At 33.0% G+C, this 18,795-nt stretch overlaps 1 protein-coding gene across 5 annotated transcripts in view; it reads right to left on the bottom strand.

The window, feature by feature from the left end:
• Window positions 1-10,741: 10,741 nt before the first annotated feature.
• Window positions 10,742-18,795, bottom strand: part of LOC118186090 (transcription factor AP-2-epsilon-like) — a 295,229-nt gene continuing 287,175 nt past the window's right edge. For all 5 annotated transcript variants that reach the window (XM_035356105.2, XM_035356101.2, XM_035356102.2 and 2 more), the window contains one exon: window positions 10,742-16,188. In XM_035356105.2, coding sequence (XP_035211996.1) covers window positions 15,894-16,188 — 295 coding nt within the window. In that variant the 3' untranslated portion in view covers window positions 10,742-15,893. The remainder of the gene's footprint in view (window positions 16,189-18,795) is intronic.

Raw genomic sequence — 18,795 nt, 5'->3', positions numbered from 1 at the left:
AGGAACAAATTTTCATATCCCTGTCAACCAAATGATTTAGATAGAATACTTAACGTTTAAACTTTAAGTCTGACAAGAAAAAATCTTTCATTAAACAGACTTGAATGTCAATCTTAGCTTCTAACAACCACGCCTTGTTTGGGAAACAGACCCTAGTGGAAAGTTGAGCATTCGGGAAATAAAAGGCTGTCTCTTTCCATCCAGATGAAATGCCTCACTCAACGGGGTGGGAAATATTTAACACAGCTCGTTCGAAACTGAGAGTTATTTTATTCAGAATAGAAATGTTTAAGAGTAAAAATAACAGAATAATAAGAGAACAGGATAAATGTTTTATTGGGGGTTAGTCACGAACTTCATTAGAGAATATAAGTGTACTTATCATAGGTTAGGTTAAGCACAATCTTCTGCACCTGTATAGTTTCAAAATATCAGGCTGATGGCCGTCAGCGGCCATGTACATAGCACAGCCGACAGTTAGTTGCTTGACCGATGTTGGTTTTCGGGAACTGCTGCACATGACGCTGTAATTTCTTGATGAAAGATCTTCAACAGAATTAATTTCCTGTGCTCTACGACGTCCTATAAAGTCTCCAAATGCCATTGTGATTCATTATCATACGTCGTACGTCCCATATTTTAGTCATGAGAGTACTGACGTATGTTGAATAAACAGCATATGTTTAATGTTAATTTATGAATAAACAGCATCCTCTAAAGGGAACTTAATTCAGCTTCGAAACAAATGCTCAAATACCTTCTGTTAAAGTATGTGTATATTTTTCTGACTGGAAACTGAATTTGGCAATGTTATTTACTAGGACTGTCCGCGTAAATTTCGTTTCCTCCTTTTTTGTCTATCATAACTTCTTCAGGCATGAGATTTATGAATAGATGCGAATTTTCCCTTAAAATAATAAAAGAATAAATATTTGCGCAAAATTCCATATGAAATGCTTGCAAAATATCCATTCATTCCAGATAAAATCGCAAATAAATTTAAAAAAAAAAAAAAAAAAAAAAAAAAAAAAAAAAAAAAAAACCCACTCCTTTGGGAACTTAAGACGTAAAATCAAGCAGATCAGGATATCAGGATCGTTTATGTATAAAGGTTCTTGATATCCGTGCATTTAAATTGGCTATTAGGGCGCTGAGAAATGTAATTCTACTTCAGGTTTAAAAAAAAAGGGGGTAGCTAGTTCGTTATAAGAAAAACAAGTCTATTTGAAATTAACTAAATCGTTCAGCTTGAGTATGGAGAAAAGTTGATAATTTCAGGTTTAGTTGGTTTATATTGTTACGGGGAAATCACTCGAAGATTCTCTGACTAAAGAGATTTTGGTTTGGTTTATGTGATTACGGCAAAGCCTCGAGGGTTTATCTGCTTAAGCGGAGGGATGCCTTCGTGGAGGACTTTCTAAGGGAAACTGGCTCGTATACACGTTACGCATGGAGAAAACAACGGAAACGCTCATGCAGCCAACTCGTTCGCGGGATTCGAACCTGAGACGGAACCACCAGTGTTCAGCGACTTTACCTCTCGGCCGCTGGTGGGTCTTTCTCTGACTAAAGAGAGGTATGCCTTCGCGGAGGACTTGAAATCTGCGAATCGTGGTCAGACCAGTCAGATTCGTGGAAGATTAGGGAAATTGGAGCGTGTGCAAGTTACACATGGGGAAAAACCACGAAATCAAACCTTGCCAGCACTTAGATAATTTCCGAAACAGCTAAAATAATTAATAAGACAAATATTTGAAATACTTACATATAACAGTGCAATGCACTCCTGTTAGATATATCACCAACTTAACTTGTCAGGCCGCCGTGTGTGCTGATCTTATATTTTACTCATTTGGCGAACGTATCGGTGGGGGTCATCAAGCCGAAATACCGAATTCTATTAACGCTTCTGAACTGTCAACATAATTTTTTTCTAATATAAATTAAATAAAAAAAATGCAGTTTCGAGTAATTGACGAAACTGTTGAAAATTTTATGTACAATTACAATATTATACTGCTTTCTGAATAGTCATTTCATATACTGATATGACACTTTGAAAACGCGAATATATATATATACATCGTAAAAAATCATTGCTTTAAAAAATATAGCCAACTACTTTAATTTTTTATGCAAAAATATTGTTTGAAGACTCTTCCCCCTCCCCAATTTTTTATATAATCTTGCCATTGGAAAGCATATGTACTGAGATCTATAGATCTCAGTACCTCTATTAAATCTTAGTAATGTACATTAGATCTCAGTACACTGGGAAAAAAAGGAAAGGAAAATAGATTGCTATAAATTTAGAAGTTAATTACTCTTGGCGAAAACTGTAAAAAAATATGCGCCAAGATAATTTTTTTAATTGCTCCGTAATTTTCTCTCCAAATATTACAAAATTTAATGTTTAGGCATATTTAAGTCGTAGAATCGTAATACGGAAAAAAAATTGGCATATCAGTTCAGAAAAAGTCCGATTTGGTGTCAATTACCTATATTAGAACAATGCTTTTGAATTTCGTCAATGGGCCCAGTAGAGCGAAAGATAGAGAACTGTCTTTTTTTTCTTTCGCAGTGTACATTTTCTTATCACATAAGTTATCCATCTGCAGAAAGTGCACATTAATCAGTAAAAGGTAATTCTGAATAATAAATTTATACAGATAAATGCCCTTTCCTTCAATTGAAAAAATGTAATAAAATATTTTTTCAAATGAAATTTACTGTGTTTTCGCAATGCTGGAATTTTAGGGAAATAGCTAAAACGATATTCATTATCTGATAGGTTTGAATTAGACTATTTAGATATAGCAAAACACTCAAGGGTATCTCCCGAAGGGGAGGGATGTGGCACAATATTTGAGCTTATGGCCTGATTGAATATTACAAAGCACACAACGTCTATGTGGCTAAGGAAGAGATGCCTTCATGGAGGAATTTTAAAGGAACTCTCCCGTATTCACGATACACATGTGGAAAACCAATCATACAAGCAGCTCATTACTCTGGTATCGAACCTGATATTCAGTAGACTTGACCAACCGGACCTTGGTTTGCATTATTTAAACTGTAATATTTATAGGATTTGTGATGTTATGATTTCCCTTATGCTTAATATAAACGAATTGTAGTTAGCTTCAAATTCCTAGAATATGTCTTATTTACTCAGTATATATTTAGTGCTTGAAGATTAGCTTATTTCAAAGGCAAACAGATGTACTGCGAGGAGAAAAAAACCCAATCGCGATAGTAAAAATGATACTTGGCATTGATAACTAATGACATTTTAATAAATTGGCTACTGAAATACCAAACATCAGAATGACCGTGTTGTTCTAAAAATATTAACAACACATTTACCATCTTCTGAGAGTAACGGGAGAGACACTGAAAATTTTATTATATACATTTTAACAAATCAAAATTCTTAAAATAGCCTGTCCATTAAGTTGCCGTTATTTCCGCCATTGAATATTATTCATTCGAGTGTTACGTTTAAAAAGTAAGAGAATCATACTTGGAAAACCAGTTCTCGCTCATAAAAATCTATTTTCAGTTGCTGCATACTTTAAGGTATCCAAACATTTTTAGCAATGATTCTAAGTAAAAAAAAATCTACAGTTTTCAGATTTTAAATTACGTCCAAAGGTTTTTTTTTTTTTTTTTTTTTTTTTTTTTTTTTAACGTATTGTGTATTACCTTTATTTATTAAATATCATGTTCTTTGCACTTAAACCATAAAATTCAGTTCAACAGCAATGTCGCAAAATAATTTTAAAATGAGTCTTTCTTTAGAATTTCCGATACACAGTTCCGCTCGCTGGAGATAAAACAGATTTTTTTTCTCCCGTAGAATGTTGCCATGGCTCGCTTTGAAATTCTTGAGTTTGTCAATCAAAAATTCGTTAAAGTTTTAGAAAATATGAAATCGATCATAAAACAAATTCCAAATTTCAAATTTGGTCTTCCACATGCCCATATTCGTAGAAGGATTAAATCATTCAAAATTCGATGTCTCTATGTACCGTTGTTTTATCACAATGCGAGAAATAGACATATATTTTATGCAGATTTTTCATTATTTCATTTCTTCATATATAATGCAGAACTCTAACATTTGGTGGCAACAGTTTCAAAAATGAAACGGACATTTATAGTGATTCAACGCAAAATCGCAAAACGAAAACAATAGTCCTTCAGGAACAAAGCACCTTTAGACTCAAAAAAAAAAAAAAAAAAAAAAAAAAAAAAAGGCAAATAAAATATTGTTGCTTATAAAAAATATTCACTTATTATCACTGGTTTTCGCTGTTAAATCCATCTCCGATACGAAGAAAATTATTTTCGGTAAACTGAGATTTTCGTCATACAGTCAATTCCTGATGAACTGGCTTTTATCTTTAAAAAAATTAATAATAAAAAAAAATACGTGCTTATTATCACTTTGATCGTAAAACGATCTACGATCTTCAAGAAGCGTGATTTGGCGCCAGTTATGGATAAACGTGACGTAAGACACTCGTAAGATCATCTGCGCTTCTGTTTGATGTAAGCCCCGATGGCTTTTTGATAAGCCCCTTTTTGTTTTTCGGAACAAGGACGAAAATTAACTGATATTGCCGTATTTTTGGAAAAAAAAATTGAGACCGACCTTAACAAAAGTTATGGTATCCTACTCACATCCCCCCTCGAAAAAAAAAGGGCCTAATGGACACTATATGGTATTTTATTTGAGAACGAATAAACAACGGCAGTATAACGGAAAAAATTCTGACAAGGGAATATCCATTCGAAAAGGAATGTGGTTCGAAGGCTGTAGAATTACGTTTATAATTGCACTTCGGTTCATTTACAGCTGGTCGTTAGAATTAACAACTATTAAATGGAGAAAAGAAAAGCTGGGTACGGGGAAGAAAACAATAAAAGATTGGAGCAATTAAATGAGAGAAGTTTGTACCCATAGCGTTCTAAACAGAGTTTCCGGTAAAATCGAAGGGCCTAACAAAGTAGCAGAAATCGACGAAAGCCTTTTCACGAAGCGGGTCGAAACTGATTGCTTATTAAATAAAGAGTCGTCAGTTCCTGTAGAATTCCACGGGAAGGATTGATGCAACTTTGGTGAGATCTTCGCCAACTTTCGGCGTCGACACGATAATACAAAAAAAGTTCAAAAAAAAAAAAAAAAAAAAAAAAATAGCTAAATGTGTTTACTGTGGAAAGATAAAGAAACCATGAAAACGAAACCTGTACGGGAAATTAAAAAGATGAAAAACGTATGTGAGATAAGAGCAATGACACCAGATGATTATCATAGTACTTAAGAGTTGTTTTTATGCATAACAGTACGTAATATTAACTGCACGTAATTGACAATGTTAAATCCTCCATAAAAAATAAATTGCTGAAGAAGGGAAAAAATATTAAAAAAAAAAAAATTAAAGCTTTCAGATTTTAAATAACGTCTAAAGGGGCGTTTTTTTAACATTTTGTGTGTTTCCTTTATTTATTAAATATCATGTTCTTTGCACTTAACCATACAATCGGTTCAATAGCAATGTTGCAAAATAATTTTAAAATGAACATATCTTCAGAATTTCCGATACACAGTTCCGCGTGCTGGGCATATTTTTTTTTTTTTTTTTTCGAAGAGTGTTGCCATTGCTCACTTTTAAATCATTGAGTTTGATACTCAAAAATTTGTTGAAGTTTTACAAAATATGAAATCAATAATAAAACATCCAAATTTCAAATTTGGTTTTCCACATGCCCATATTCGTAGGAGGATTACGTCATTCAAAATTCGATGCCTATATGTACCGTTGTTTTATCACAATGCGAGAAAAAGACATACATTTATGCATATTTTTCATTATTTAATTTCTTCAAATATAATGCAGGTCTCTAACATTTGGTGGCAACAGTTTGAAAAGTGATTCGCCGTTTATAGTGATTCAACACAAAATCGCAAAACGAAAACAATAGTCCTTCAGAGACAAAGCCCCTTTGGAGTAATAAAGTGTACAACTATTAATTTTCTGTTTTCCATAGGCCCCTACCGACGAGAAGTAGTATACGAGAAGTAATCTAAAGAAAGGTAATTATTTTTTCTGTCTCCGAAAATTTTTGCTCTTCGTTTGAATGTTGTTTTCATAATTTACTTAACTAAATTAACTTATTCTCCCAATTAACCTCTTAAAAACACATGTAAATTGTTAATAGTGCATTTTGTTATTTATAATATAGCTTATTTCTCTTTAGTGTATTCTAACCGCTTTCGGATTAACTGTAATCGGGAGTCTCCTGATTTAGGTGTCCCAGTTTTAGAAACTAAGCGATTGGGAAAAATAATCTTCAAATATGCGCTAATATTGTCACACTTAATTGGTCATTGAAAAAAGTCATGGGATACCTCCTAATATTTTGTCGGTCCTCCTTTTGCCCGGCGAAGTGCAGCAACTCGACGTGGCATGGACTCAACAAGTCGTTGGAAGTCCCCTGCAGGAATATTGAGCCATGCTGCCTCTATAGACGTCCATAATTGTGAAAGTGTTGACGGTGCAGGGTTTCGGACACGAACTGACCTCTCGATGATGTCCCATAAATGTTCGATGGGATTCATTTCGGGCGATCTAGGTGGCCAGATCATTCGCTAGAATTCTCCAGAATGTTCTTCTAACCAATCGCGAACAATTGTGGCCCGATGACATGGCGCATTGTCATCCATAAAAATCCCATCGTTGTTTGAATATGTGAAGTCCATGAATGGCTGTAAGTGATCTCCAAGTAACTCAAGGTATCCATTTCCAGTCAATGATCGGTTCAGTTGCACCAGAGGACCGAGTCCATGCCATGTAAAAACAGCCCAGACCATGATGGAACCACCAACAGCTTGAAGAGTGCCTTGTTGATAACTTGGGTCCATGGCTTCGTGGGGTCTGCGCCACACTCGAACCCTATCGTCAGCTCTTACCAACTGAAATCGTGACTCATCTGACCAAGCCACGGTTTTCCACTCGTTTAGGGACCAACCGATATGCTCACGAGCCCACGAGAGTCGTTGCAGGCGATGTCGTGGTGTCAGTAAAGGCACTCGAGTCGGTCTTCTGCTGGCATAGCCCAAGGAAGACAAATTTCGCCGCACTGTCCTATCGGACACGTCCCACATTGATTTCTGCAGTTATTTGACGCAGTGTTGCTTGTCTGTGGACATTGACAACTCTACGCAGACGTCGTTGGTCTCGGTCGTTAAGTGCAGGTGGTCGGCCACTGCGCTGTCCATGGTGGGATGTTATTGCCTGAAATTAGATACTCTCGGCACACTCTTGACACTGTGGATCTCGGAATGTTGAATTCCCTAACGATATCCGAAATGGAATGACCCATGCGTCTAGCTCCAACTACCATTCCGCGTTCAAAGTCTGTTAATTCTCGTCGTGCGGCCATAATCACGTCAAAGCCTCTTCACATGAGTAACTTGAACACAAATGAAAGCCCTGCCAAAACACTTCGCATTTATACATTTTCTACGCGATACTACTGCCATCTGTATATTTGCATATTGCTATCCCTTGACTTTTGTCACTTCAATGTACAAGTATTCCTGTATTATCTGTAATGAACCAGGATGTGCTGACCTTACCGAACATGATATCGAACTAGAAGCAGAAAGACCGATATGCGTAAAACCTTACCGAATGTCTGCCAGACAAACCGAGATTTAAAAAACTGAAATAGGAAAGATGACAAAAGTTAAAGTAATAGAACCAGGTGAATCGTATTTTACCTCTCCACTCATACTGGTTGAGTTCTGGAAAAGAGGTAAGACCATGCATTGATTACCGTCGCTTGAACAAGGCAACAAGGACACAATATTTTCCCTGCCAAACATCGAACATTTAGTAGAAAAGTATCATCTACCAGATATATAACCGTTCTTTTAGATCTTACTCGAGGTTACTTTCAGATCTCCCACTAACTAAAAGAGCCTAGCGTTACTCTGCTTTGTGACAAGTTGTGAAACATTTAAACCCTTAAGGTTACCACTCTGGCTAAAAAACACAGCATATGATTTTAGCCGTTCGATGGCAGGATTGTTAAGAAACTGTGAAGAATTTGCTGTACACTATATTGACGATGTCGCAATACTCTCACAAACTTGGAAAGAACATTTGAAGCACCTAGAAATTATTTTGGAGAATATGAAAATTGCTAAATTATATATTAAACCTTCGAAATGTCAATTTGTTCATACGACCGTCAAATATGTCAGTCATGTAGTAGGTCAAGGTCAAAGAAGACCAGTAGAAATAAAAATCCAAGCCATAAAAGAACTTCCCTAAAACTACCAACGAAAACTGAGGTTCAGTCATTTTTAGGACCTACGAGGTATTATCGAAGGTACATTTCTGAATTTTATGTGATTTCTGCACCACTGACAGATTTGTTAAAAGGAAAATGTTGCAAATCAATCATAAATTGAATTGACTGCCAAAACGCTTTTGATGAACTCAAGAAATGGTTAACACAAAATCCAGTCTTATACAATCCAAACTTTTCTAAGCTATTTATCGTCCAGTGCGACGCTTCGAGTATTGGTATTGGCGTTGTATTATCACAGATAAATGCTAAAGGCGAAGAACATCCAATAATATTTCTCAGAAAAAAGGTTTCACCTACTGAACAGAATTACAGTACAATCGAAAGGGAGTGTACTGCCGTTGATTTTGCAGTACAAATGTTAAATTTCTACCTAGATGGACCTCATAAGTTCATCATTCAGACTGATCATAATCCTTTACTATAACTGGATAAAAACACTGCATCTAACCCTGGACGATTACGATGGGTTTTAATCTTATAACCTTTACATGATGTTACAAGTTGCGCATAGAAAGGGGGAAGCACCATCAAAATGCTGACAATCTAAGTCGTTGTATCCAAACATCTCCCACTAAAAATATATATTCTAGGAAGTTTAAAGCTTCATTGTTTAAATTTTTCTAATATTAGAATATTAAAATTTATATGTTTATTTAAATGCTTGTTTGAAAGGACTTGCACTCATTTGGTATGGTATCTAGTTGTATTTGTTACAGATATGCTTGAACATCCTTGTCTTGTAAACAAATTTAATGTATTTAAACTGAAAATTTCTCTTGAAAGTTCCATAAAATTGAAAGAAAAACTTTTCATCGAAAAGTTCCCCGTGAGAGAAGGAGTTTAAGACTGTAACGTATTTGCGTTGCTACACTACCAACATAATTCCACTAAAAATTATAAAGAAACCTCACGCACAAAATATCCTGAAGATGCACACGGTTAAAAATGTTTTTCAGTTATTCTGTAAGTTTGACTAATAAAGTTGGTTGTTCGATAAAAAATGGCGCGATTTCTTTAATACTTCATTACAGTACATATATATACGTATATGGGGTGTGTATACAAATATACGTATATGTGGGTCTGTTACTCGGCTCAGTGAGCTGTTTTTCCCCCTTTTCTTATATGTTTCTAAATTACGCATTTTTTGCTTTGAAAATGATTGACTTGTGTTGTTCTTATCTTCCGGTTAAGATTTTTATGCCTTTAGTTAATCTGCATGCAATAGTTGTAGAATTATCAACAAAAGTTGTTTAAGTGCGGCTAATCCTAACTTTTCTTACCACAGCAGCCACATTTGTTTCCATTTGAGCAGACTAGTGAATTAAATCTCTTTGCATCTTAAGTGTCTTTTTGCCGAGTAGGACCAAAATGAAACTTTGTTTTGTGCACCGTGTGAAATATCTGCCTTTTCGCCTGCTGGTCGAATTGCTCGTTTTTGCATAGAAACTGTAATTTTAGTTGTAAAAATTACTTTTTTAACTGTTTCTCTATCTTTAAATTTTTTTAAAGAAGCTATTTTGAGTTTTTTTTACCATTTGACACCATTTAGCCGTGTTATCGGAGACAACGTTCTCCAAGATACACCACACAGGACGAAAAAATTACATCCGCAAGACAGGCTTGTTCCATTTTTGCTGCAGTTCTTGGGAATTCACCCGGAAGGTCTGGGAATTTTTTTCGAAAGCACTGGGAATTTATCCGAAAGTCTCTCATCCAATCCTTCTCTACCACCGATCTTTCGAGAGTATTATTGGCTCGATAAGTGCCCCTGTACCACAAAGATCTTATACACTTACAAACATCCATGCCTTCTCTGGGATTCGACCTACTAATTAAACTTTAAAACAGCGCTTTCAAACGATCTTTAAAATCTGAACTCCTTCAGATTTTCTCTTTTTTTTTTTTTTTTTTTTTTTTTTATAATAAAATTGCCTCATATTTTTCACAAAATGTAATAGTTTATTAACTTTTTAGCTGTCCATATCATATTCCAATCTTCTCCCGAATTTTGATTTTTATTTGGGGAGCCTTAAAAGTTTCGCAAGCAATCCCAGGCGACTTGGCGATATTTTTGGCTAATTCAGAATCAACGAAATTTTAGAGACCACTAGTATACAGCTTATTAGTCAATACATGTGTAACGTATAATACTTATATTTTGCGTACTTTAGAACTTAACAATAAAATATGGTACATTTTATTCCATTAATAATTACTCATTGTTTACATTTCATAATCCCATCTCGATAATGTGCGACGTAGGCTGAAGAAAACTATTAAAAAAGCAATGCATCCTAAGTTTGATATTAAAAGCAATGAATCATTTTTGATAATACAAAAAACAACCACAAGATAAAAATATGAAAACATTTTATTACTTTTAAATTATATTTCCATAAATAAATGAACATTTCACGTGAATAATGAATGTCATAAAAGCACGGAAGATAAAAGAACATGTAAACTCCGAATATTTATGAACAATAATGTATACAAGGATGAGACACTCATATTCACAACATTTGCATAAAAACATCTGGTTTTGATTTTATGCTAAATACAGATATTGCTTGGCTTTAGGGCTGCTTCGTCATTCATGAGCTCATATGCATAAAACGTGTCATATTTGGAAAGAAAATTATGGACATTAGTTATGAATTTCAGTCAAGGTTATGCTGTTCTTTTGTAACGAAAATGCAACGCCAACGGCGACATTTTTGGCTAATATTCAGAATCAACAAATGCAATACTCGATATATATAAAAGTGGAATTTGATTTAAATCTGGAAATCATTCCGTAATTTGAAATGACTAAATAGTTTTATAATAAATTAAAATTAAGTATTAGAAATTAATGTATTCAATATACGATTACATTAAATATATAATATTTCTAGTTCGTGAATGAAGTGGAATTCAAATACGATCAGCTTTTGAATAATCAACTCATTAATCAAATTTGATAGAAAACTAATACTTTTACATTTAATATTTTTATGTATTCATATATTTAAATTATTCAAAAAATTAATTCTAGATATTGTTCCAATACTGAAATTGAACACATAGAAGAAAGTGTTACTTTTTTTAATTGAATGCATTAAAAAAGTCAGATTAAACACAATTTTTGAATTTTTCATTCCACATTTTAAAAATACATATTCAGGATGAACAAAAAAACGTTAACAAAGAGACACACGTGAGTTTTTATACGAGTTTTTAACATAAATAGTACAATAGCTGCCCTGACCATAATAAAGACATTTTTTGATTTCTGCAGAAGGCCTACAGTATTCAAACAAAATACTGAAAAAAAAAAAAAAAAAAAAAAAAAAAAAAAACATACACATTTACATTACAACAATACACATTTTCCAAAGGAATGGTAGACAAACACAACCGTTCAGTTACTTTACTTCTTGGCTCCCTTAAAATGGATATTTTACAAAAAAATTAGTTTTACATAAAATAAAACATTGCACGAAACATAATATGCATGTCAAATACCCATAATCCTCAACATATCTCGCGAAGCCTTCAACTGAACACAAAATAAAATAGTAATAGTAAAAATAATATAATAATTATATAATAACCTTCTCTTTTATACAAATTATTTGCATAGAAAATAATGCCACATAATACAGAACAGAGAAGGTATCATTTGTACACAAAACACAATTATGGCAAATTAAGTACAGATTTGGCAAATGACAAAAACAGTTTGTAACTAGGTCGTTACTTTGTAGGGAAAACAGGCATTAATTTCATATGTTACACTAGATTTCTGATGAGCATTAGTTCCATTTTCCCTCAAAGGCTTTTAAGTATTCCTACCTAAGTTGCAAAAAAAAAAAGGTCCTATTAGAAAAAAAAAAAAAAAAAAAAAAAAAATTCCTACTCAATTTGCTTCAACCAAAATTTAGCTTGAAAATACTGCTGTGTGAATAACTTTACTCTCAAGGAAAATGATAATATTAATAATTCAATGACATAAATCTTTTTGATGATTTATACATGTATTTTATTAATACTGTAGTACTTGGAAAGGTATAGAAATTCATTCTTGCCGTTCATAAGAGCAAAACTTGAAATACGAGGCAAATCAGTTAAAGTTTTAAATGCAGAAATTCAAGAAAATGTTAAAGACGTTCTTAAAATAAATATCCTAACCCTTTGAGACGATTGTTGCATTTTGTAACACTAAATGTAACAGTTTCAGGTGATATATTTTTAATGAATTTTAAAACAAAGTGCTATGAAAAATAGTTGAAAATGATATAAATGCGCATTTAACAGAGACGAAGCAATAGGTTCTGTCTTTACTGAAAAGGCAAGCAATGGCCCAGTTTATGAAGAAACATACTGAAATTTTATGCGTTACTGAAAATAAAGGAATATATGTGCTTCTCAGAAAAAAACGAGACAAAAATATGCAGTACAGAAATGATAATTATAGATAAAATGCCAAAATACTGTAAAATTTCGACGAACGATGTCTCGAGAAACCAACAAGTAAGGCGGTAACAAATGATACTCCAAAATGCAGATAATGCAGTGGAGGAAATGTCTTCGAAAGAAGACGGAAAGGCAGATCTTCCTAGTTATTTGATTTTCGAAAAGGGTGCAAAGTAGGGTAAGAATCATTATCATCCTGATAAAGCAGTAGTAAGCCGTAGCATAAATATTTACAATGATAATGCTATATTTTGCTTTAGGAACATTTTAAAACACAGGCAGAAACAAATCATAAAAGACAAATTTTCTAATGGGACAGTGATTTAGTGATTCTTAAGTACAGGCGAGTGATGTAAAAGGAAAAAAGAAAATCCCCAGGAAGACAGTAGCTATCTGGGATTTCTCTTCCAAAACAGTATATTGTACCGTTGGTTTGTTAATTGTCTTCTACTTAGGCCGTCAACTTTCCTTCCTAGACATCAGGTAAAATTTAATTTAAGTTTTATATGTTTGGTATTGTACTTAATATTGTGCATATGTTGATAATGCATTATATGTTAGATCCAATGAATTCCATTGTTTTTTTGCATTGCAAACGTAGTTAGAAAATACTCTTTTATAAACCACCTTTCAGATAAGGGAACGAATTAATTCATTTTGCATTAATTCCTATGGAAAAAACTACTTCGGGTTATGAATATTTAAGATAAAGCACTGTCTTCAGGAACGACATAGGTTCGTGAATGAAGGTTTCTGTGTATTTATGAAATCAAATACGCCAGCTCTAATTAATAAATTAGAACGGCCAGTCACAAAAGCAAATAATATAAAGTAAATTTATGTATTTAACATACCAAATGATTAAATTGTACAGAAATAGCAGAAGTAAAAAAAGTATTTGGATATTTAATTACCACGATTTCAAGAAAAAGATTTTTTTGGGAGGGCGGAAGAAGCAAAAGCGTTATTTGAATAAAAGTGCTGAGGTGAATGAGGTAATAGAAAAGAAAAATATGCTGAACATTTTTAGATGAAACATATTATTCTTCTCAAAGCAAAATAATAATCAAAATTACGGCATCTTAAAAGAAAGTTTAGCCATTTTTCAACAAATAATGCCTGAAAAACTGAGAATTGAAGCAAGGTTACACTCTTAGTACGTTTCTGAAGAAGGAATGCGATTAGAATAAAAATTACAAAATAATAGCAGCTATATTTATATAAAAAACAGTTCTGAATAATCTCCACCTTAAATGTAGACAAGTGAAATACAGTTGTAATATACTGAATATGCAACGGTATTAGCAGATACAGTCACATGCAGAAGTCTCAATGCATTAACAGGCTGCATATTTTCAAATTTTAGATCATAAGAAAGTAAAGAAATTTATTAATAGAAAAAATATCTGAACACAGAAATACCAGTGAATCTCATAAAAAACCAAAGCAATATTAATCATTTTTATCTGTTTAGAATAATATATTTTTTTTTTCAGTATGCAAAACTTTGTTTTCATTAAACTTAGATATCGCTAATTTTTATTATGATGATTTGTTACCTTTTCCCTCTGCAACAAATTCATTAATACTGCTTTTTTTGTGTGATCTAAATATAATCCAAAATTCTGCGAGAAAGATAAATACATTTAATTAGATATTTGCAAATTATTTCAAGTTTTGCTTTTTAGATTTAGAATATGTTAATTTTTGATTGACCATCAGTCAAATTGTAATATATTTACGTTTTTCTAACATTCTAATACTCGTAACCAGAAATACAAATCTTCTTACCCTATAATTACCCAATCCATTCTGTTGTGGCAGACTGGATTAGCAGTAAGAGTATTCAAATTATCCAACAGCAAAATCTCATTACACATGCGAATTCAACTTTAAAAAAAGGCTCAATTCTGATTTGCATAATACTGAACAGTTTATTCATTAAAAATGGAAGACTGGTTGGTTGATTTAAGTACCCGTAAATTTGTTGGATGACTTGCTGTGTAACGTAGCAATTTATTTAAGTAATACATGCAGAAAACAAGTCCAGCTGTCATCCTTTATGTACGAAATATTCAAATATATTATTTTTTTGACTTTATGGTATAAATTACGATATTTAAAGTAGTTTGGCACCTAAATCAATGGTGCAATTTAAAATAAAATTCCAAAGGATTTTTATGATTTGAAGGATAAAAATACAAATTTGTGTCAAAGCAATAGATGAAAAAATATGACTTCTTTTGGGATGTGGACTACCATCATCATAATTTATACAAGCTGTCAAATATTCTACTCGCAGCTGAACTGCAAATAACTTCTATGCATAGTTTCTGAATTCTTAATTACATACACAATTCAAAGCTTCTAAATCCACTTCTTGGGCAGATTATCCTGATATGAAGAAACTCCTAAATTATGACACATTCAAAATTCTAAGGAGTTAAAGGACGGATTTTTCTCTTTCAAAATGAATTTTGGAAGGGTTATTCATTAACAATAAAATTTCTCTCAATCTTCTTGAGCACCTCGAAATGAAAGTATTTTGAGTACAGATATATCGTCTGAGCAGTATGGATCCGCGTCCGCTAAAAATGATTGAGCAAAGATTCGAAAACTGCCTTTAATAAATCTCTTTTTTTTTTTCCACCATAGAAAACTTTGTGGTCTTTGTTCTTGTAAAATATATAGTCATAAAATGAAAGTTTGGCATCCACAAAGGTAAAAAACAGCAACGAGAAGATTCGTGCTCCTTTCCGTCGTAAAATAAAAACATGTCCTCAGGAGAAGAATCACAAGTGATTCTTGGAATGATGCGTAAAAGATGAGTTGAGCAGTCAGCATGCTGAGTACCAAACGAAATCTCTTAAGAAAGTAGATGTCAGCCACTGGCCTACGACTAAGAATCCATTTAAAGGCAGTCCAGGCAGCCAGAGGATGTACTTTAAAAGATTTTTTTTTCTTGAGCAATTAAAGAAAGCCACGTATTCTGAATCTGACGAATAGACGAAAATACGAAAATATGGCAGACTAGCCAAATTGGCAGTTCATTTCTGGTCTTCCTTTTTGGCTTCAATAACGAGACTACTTACATCAGCTGCAGAAACTGCAGCCTGTTGATAATTGGCTAGTTGTTTGTCGAGGTACTTGATGGATTCGTTTATATAGTTTTGGGCAGCAGACAGAGCAGACACAATAGCATGGGAGCCGAATCCATGAGTGATGAGAGAGAAATGAGTTAGATGGCGCTGTATAGAGGCAGGAAGAATCGGATTGAGCTTCGTGTTGCAGATTGGAGAACGGTCCTGAGCAAGGAATTCTGCAAATTCTTTGATGATTTCCCTGGAAAAAAGAATAAACTATTATTTTTTTTTTCACTTTGAAATAATTAAATAATATTAATAAAAGTTTTTCTTGTATTATTTGTACGGTAAAATAATTAAAATTTCTTAAATTTAAACCATATATTAATCGTCAATAAATTTAATTTCATAACTCTGATAATCTTATTCAGTTTTACAATTTTAAGCGGTTTTCTATAGAAATTTTCTGCTAAATGTTTCAGCCCTTAAGTTTCTTTGAGAAGTTTTTCTAAAAGAGAAGGCTTTAATAACTTCTAATAACAGAAGTTTCTTCCTTTTAGTTTCAATTCTTTGGTGATTTCAGCACTGCTTTTTTTGCTATTGATTTTTAAGAGGTTTCATTCATTAAAAGTTTCAGAAAAAAAAAAAATTTGGGCTTAGAGCGGTATTTAAAAAAATTTTGACCTTTTAAAATTAATTCGGTGACCTCCGAATGAACTTCATTACTTTAAAAATTTCAATCTAGTATGATTTTTAATTTGTTTTGATTATTTATCTTGACATGTTAGTTACCAGTTCATTTAAATTTTTTCATTCTTTTCCCAAATCTTCATAATTTTATTTCCTTTATTTACTATTAATCATCATTCCATTCGTTACCCTTTAAATTTTTATCTAGAAAGAGACTTAAACAATACTGAATTGCATTTAAATTTGAATTTTGCATTCTTGCTTACTTTTCATGAGTCTGTTTCACTCCAGGTACAGACAAAGAACTACTGCAAAACTTGCAAGAAAAAGCGTTATGAAAGTTTCTCTAAGAGGAAGGATATGTAAGCGAATAGTTAACATTAATGCATAGTTTAGGGACTGATATAAATCGACGTTCAGCACATTCTCAAAACAACTTAGAATGGAATCGTTTTATCTAAAAATATTTATGCAACTGAAGCATATACTTTCATTATTAATACATCATTTAAATGGTATTGATGGCAACAGAGAACATGCATTCTAAAAAAGGAAGCTATTTGCAATTTTATTAAAACACTGTAGAATTTCTTTTTAAACTACTAAACTGTCTTATTCCATTCATATCCCACAACATTTCATTTTAGAAAGCATTAATTTCAATTAACTTATTCTCAATCTCAAGAAAATGCAATTAATATATTAATGTTAAATCAAGATGTTAGATTAGCAGTTCAATAATCAATGAAGGCAAAATATTGCGAATATATCTGAATTGCAGGGCTTAGTTTCTTTTTTCAGTACTTGAAATATCTGATTAATACTTTTCAACTGTGTAAAAATTGCTGTTTTGTTTTTACTATGCGTCAAAGTACGCATTTTAATGCCATGAACGGTATAAAAACATTTGAGATGCCAACGCAGAAATGATGAAATCACTTAATAACGTGAACGAAAAGATTTAATAACCAACGCAAGAGCGGCGAGTCTGGAAAAAATTCCAATCTCGAAAACTCGATAGACGAGAACCAATCAAAGCCTATTAGGTCATCAAAACAATTAGCGGCAAATGAAAAAAAGAACTTCATCAAAACATAGAAGGCCCAATTACAGAAGAATTTTTACTTGAGCTTTTAATATGTGTTTGACAAGATCGTCGCTAGATGGCGGCAGTTTCAACGTCATTGACCGTGACCCGGAACCTTCTCACAGTCACGTGGTTCTCGGAACGTCAATGCTTATTTATTTCTTTTTACCCTCTGGGGTTCAAATAAAGTGGAATAAAAAAAATTGCTCCGCAGATCGGCACATTTTTGTTGAGCGCATTCGTTTATCATGTGCAGAACGAAACTAGTAGAAGGAAGTCGGCGTTGCAAGACTTCGGAAGCGACTCAGCAGCGTGCGCGTTCGATGATGTGAAACGTGAGCGCGTGCCGCATGCCTTACGCTTTTATTATGTTTCATTTTATTTGTTTATTTCACGCATAGCTGAAAGACGCGCTTGTAGAACAAAGTCATGCAGCATGCATCATTGTTAAATGGCTCTAGGACTATCCCTCGAAATTAATCATTCTGCGAATTCGAAAGGGTGGAAAAGTGGCAGCATTTGCCACGCAGGTGTGCGCTGACGTCACAGGTGACGTTAAATCGTGATTTTTTCTCGAAACCCATTTTGCTGGACAATTAGAACAACGACTGGCGTACTAAAAAACGCATGAGCTGAATTCTTATTTTAGATATTTCCGTCTATGATAAACGGATGTCTTTTTTGCAATTGCATTGCTTCCAATAATTTAAATATAGTTTTAAATATAGTTTTAAATATATATTTTAAATATAGTTTTTCTTTTTAGATTGTATTAAAATAACAAATTAATATCAAGCTTTATATAAATAATATTCCAAGCTATTCAACTAAGTTCTTGAAAATTTTTATTTTATCTACATTGAATTCAGTACTGTTGTAAGCTACAAGTTCGTGGATATTCCTTCAAATAATCACAACAAAAACGAACAAAGAAAGATAATTTATTATAGATGAATAATAAAACCAGCAAACGTAACATCAATAAATAACTCAAAGAGAACGCGGATATTAAGCAAATCGTCCTTGGCGCGTTAAAATTAGTTAACCGATATCACTCACAGTGTAAACCCTAAACGCAGTTCAACTAAC

Source organism: Stegodyphus dumicola, chromosome 9 (genome assembly GCF_044657685.1).
Source record: "Stegodyphus dumicola isolate Sdum_Otavi_A_Nest chromosome 9, ASM4465768v1".
Taxonomy (NCBI): domain Eukaryota; kingdom Metazoa; phylum Arthropoda; class Arachnida; order Araneae; family Eresidae; genus Stegodyphus; species Stegodyphus dumicola.
Note: the sequence above shows the minus strand (reverse complement) of the source record. Positions and strands in the feature narration are given on the sequence as shown.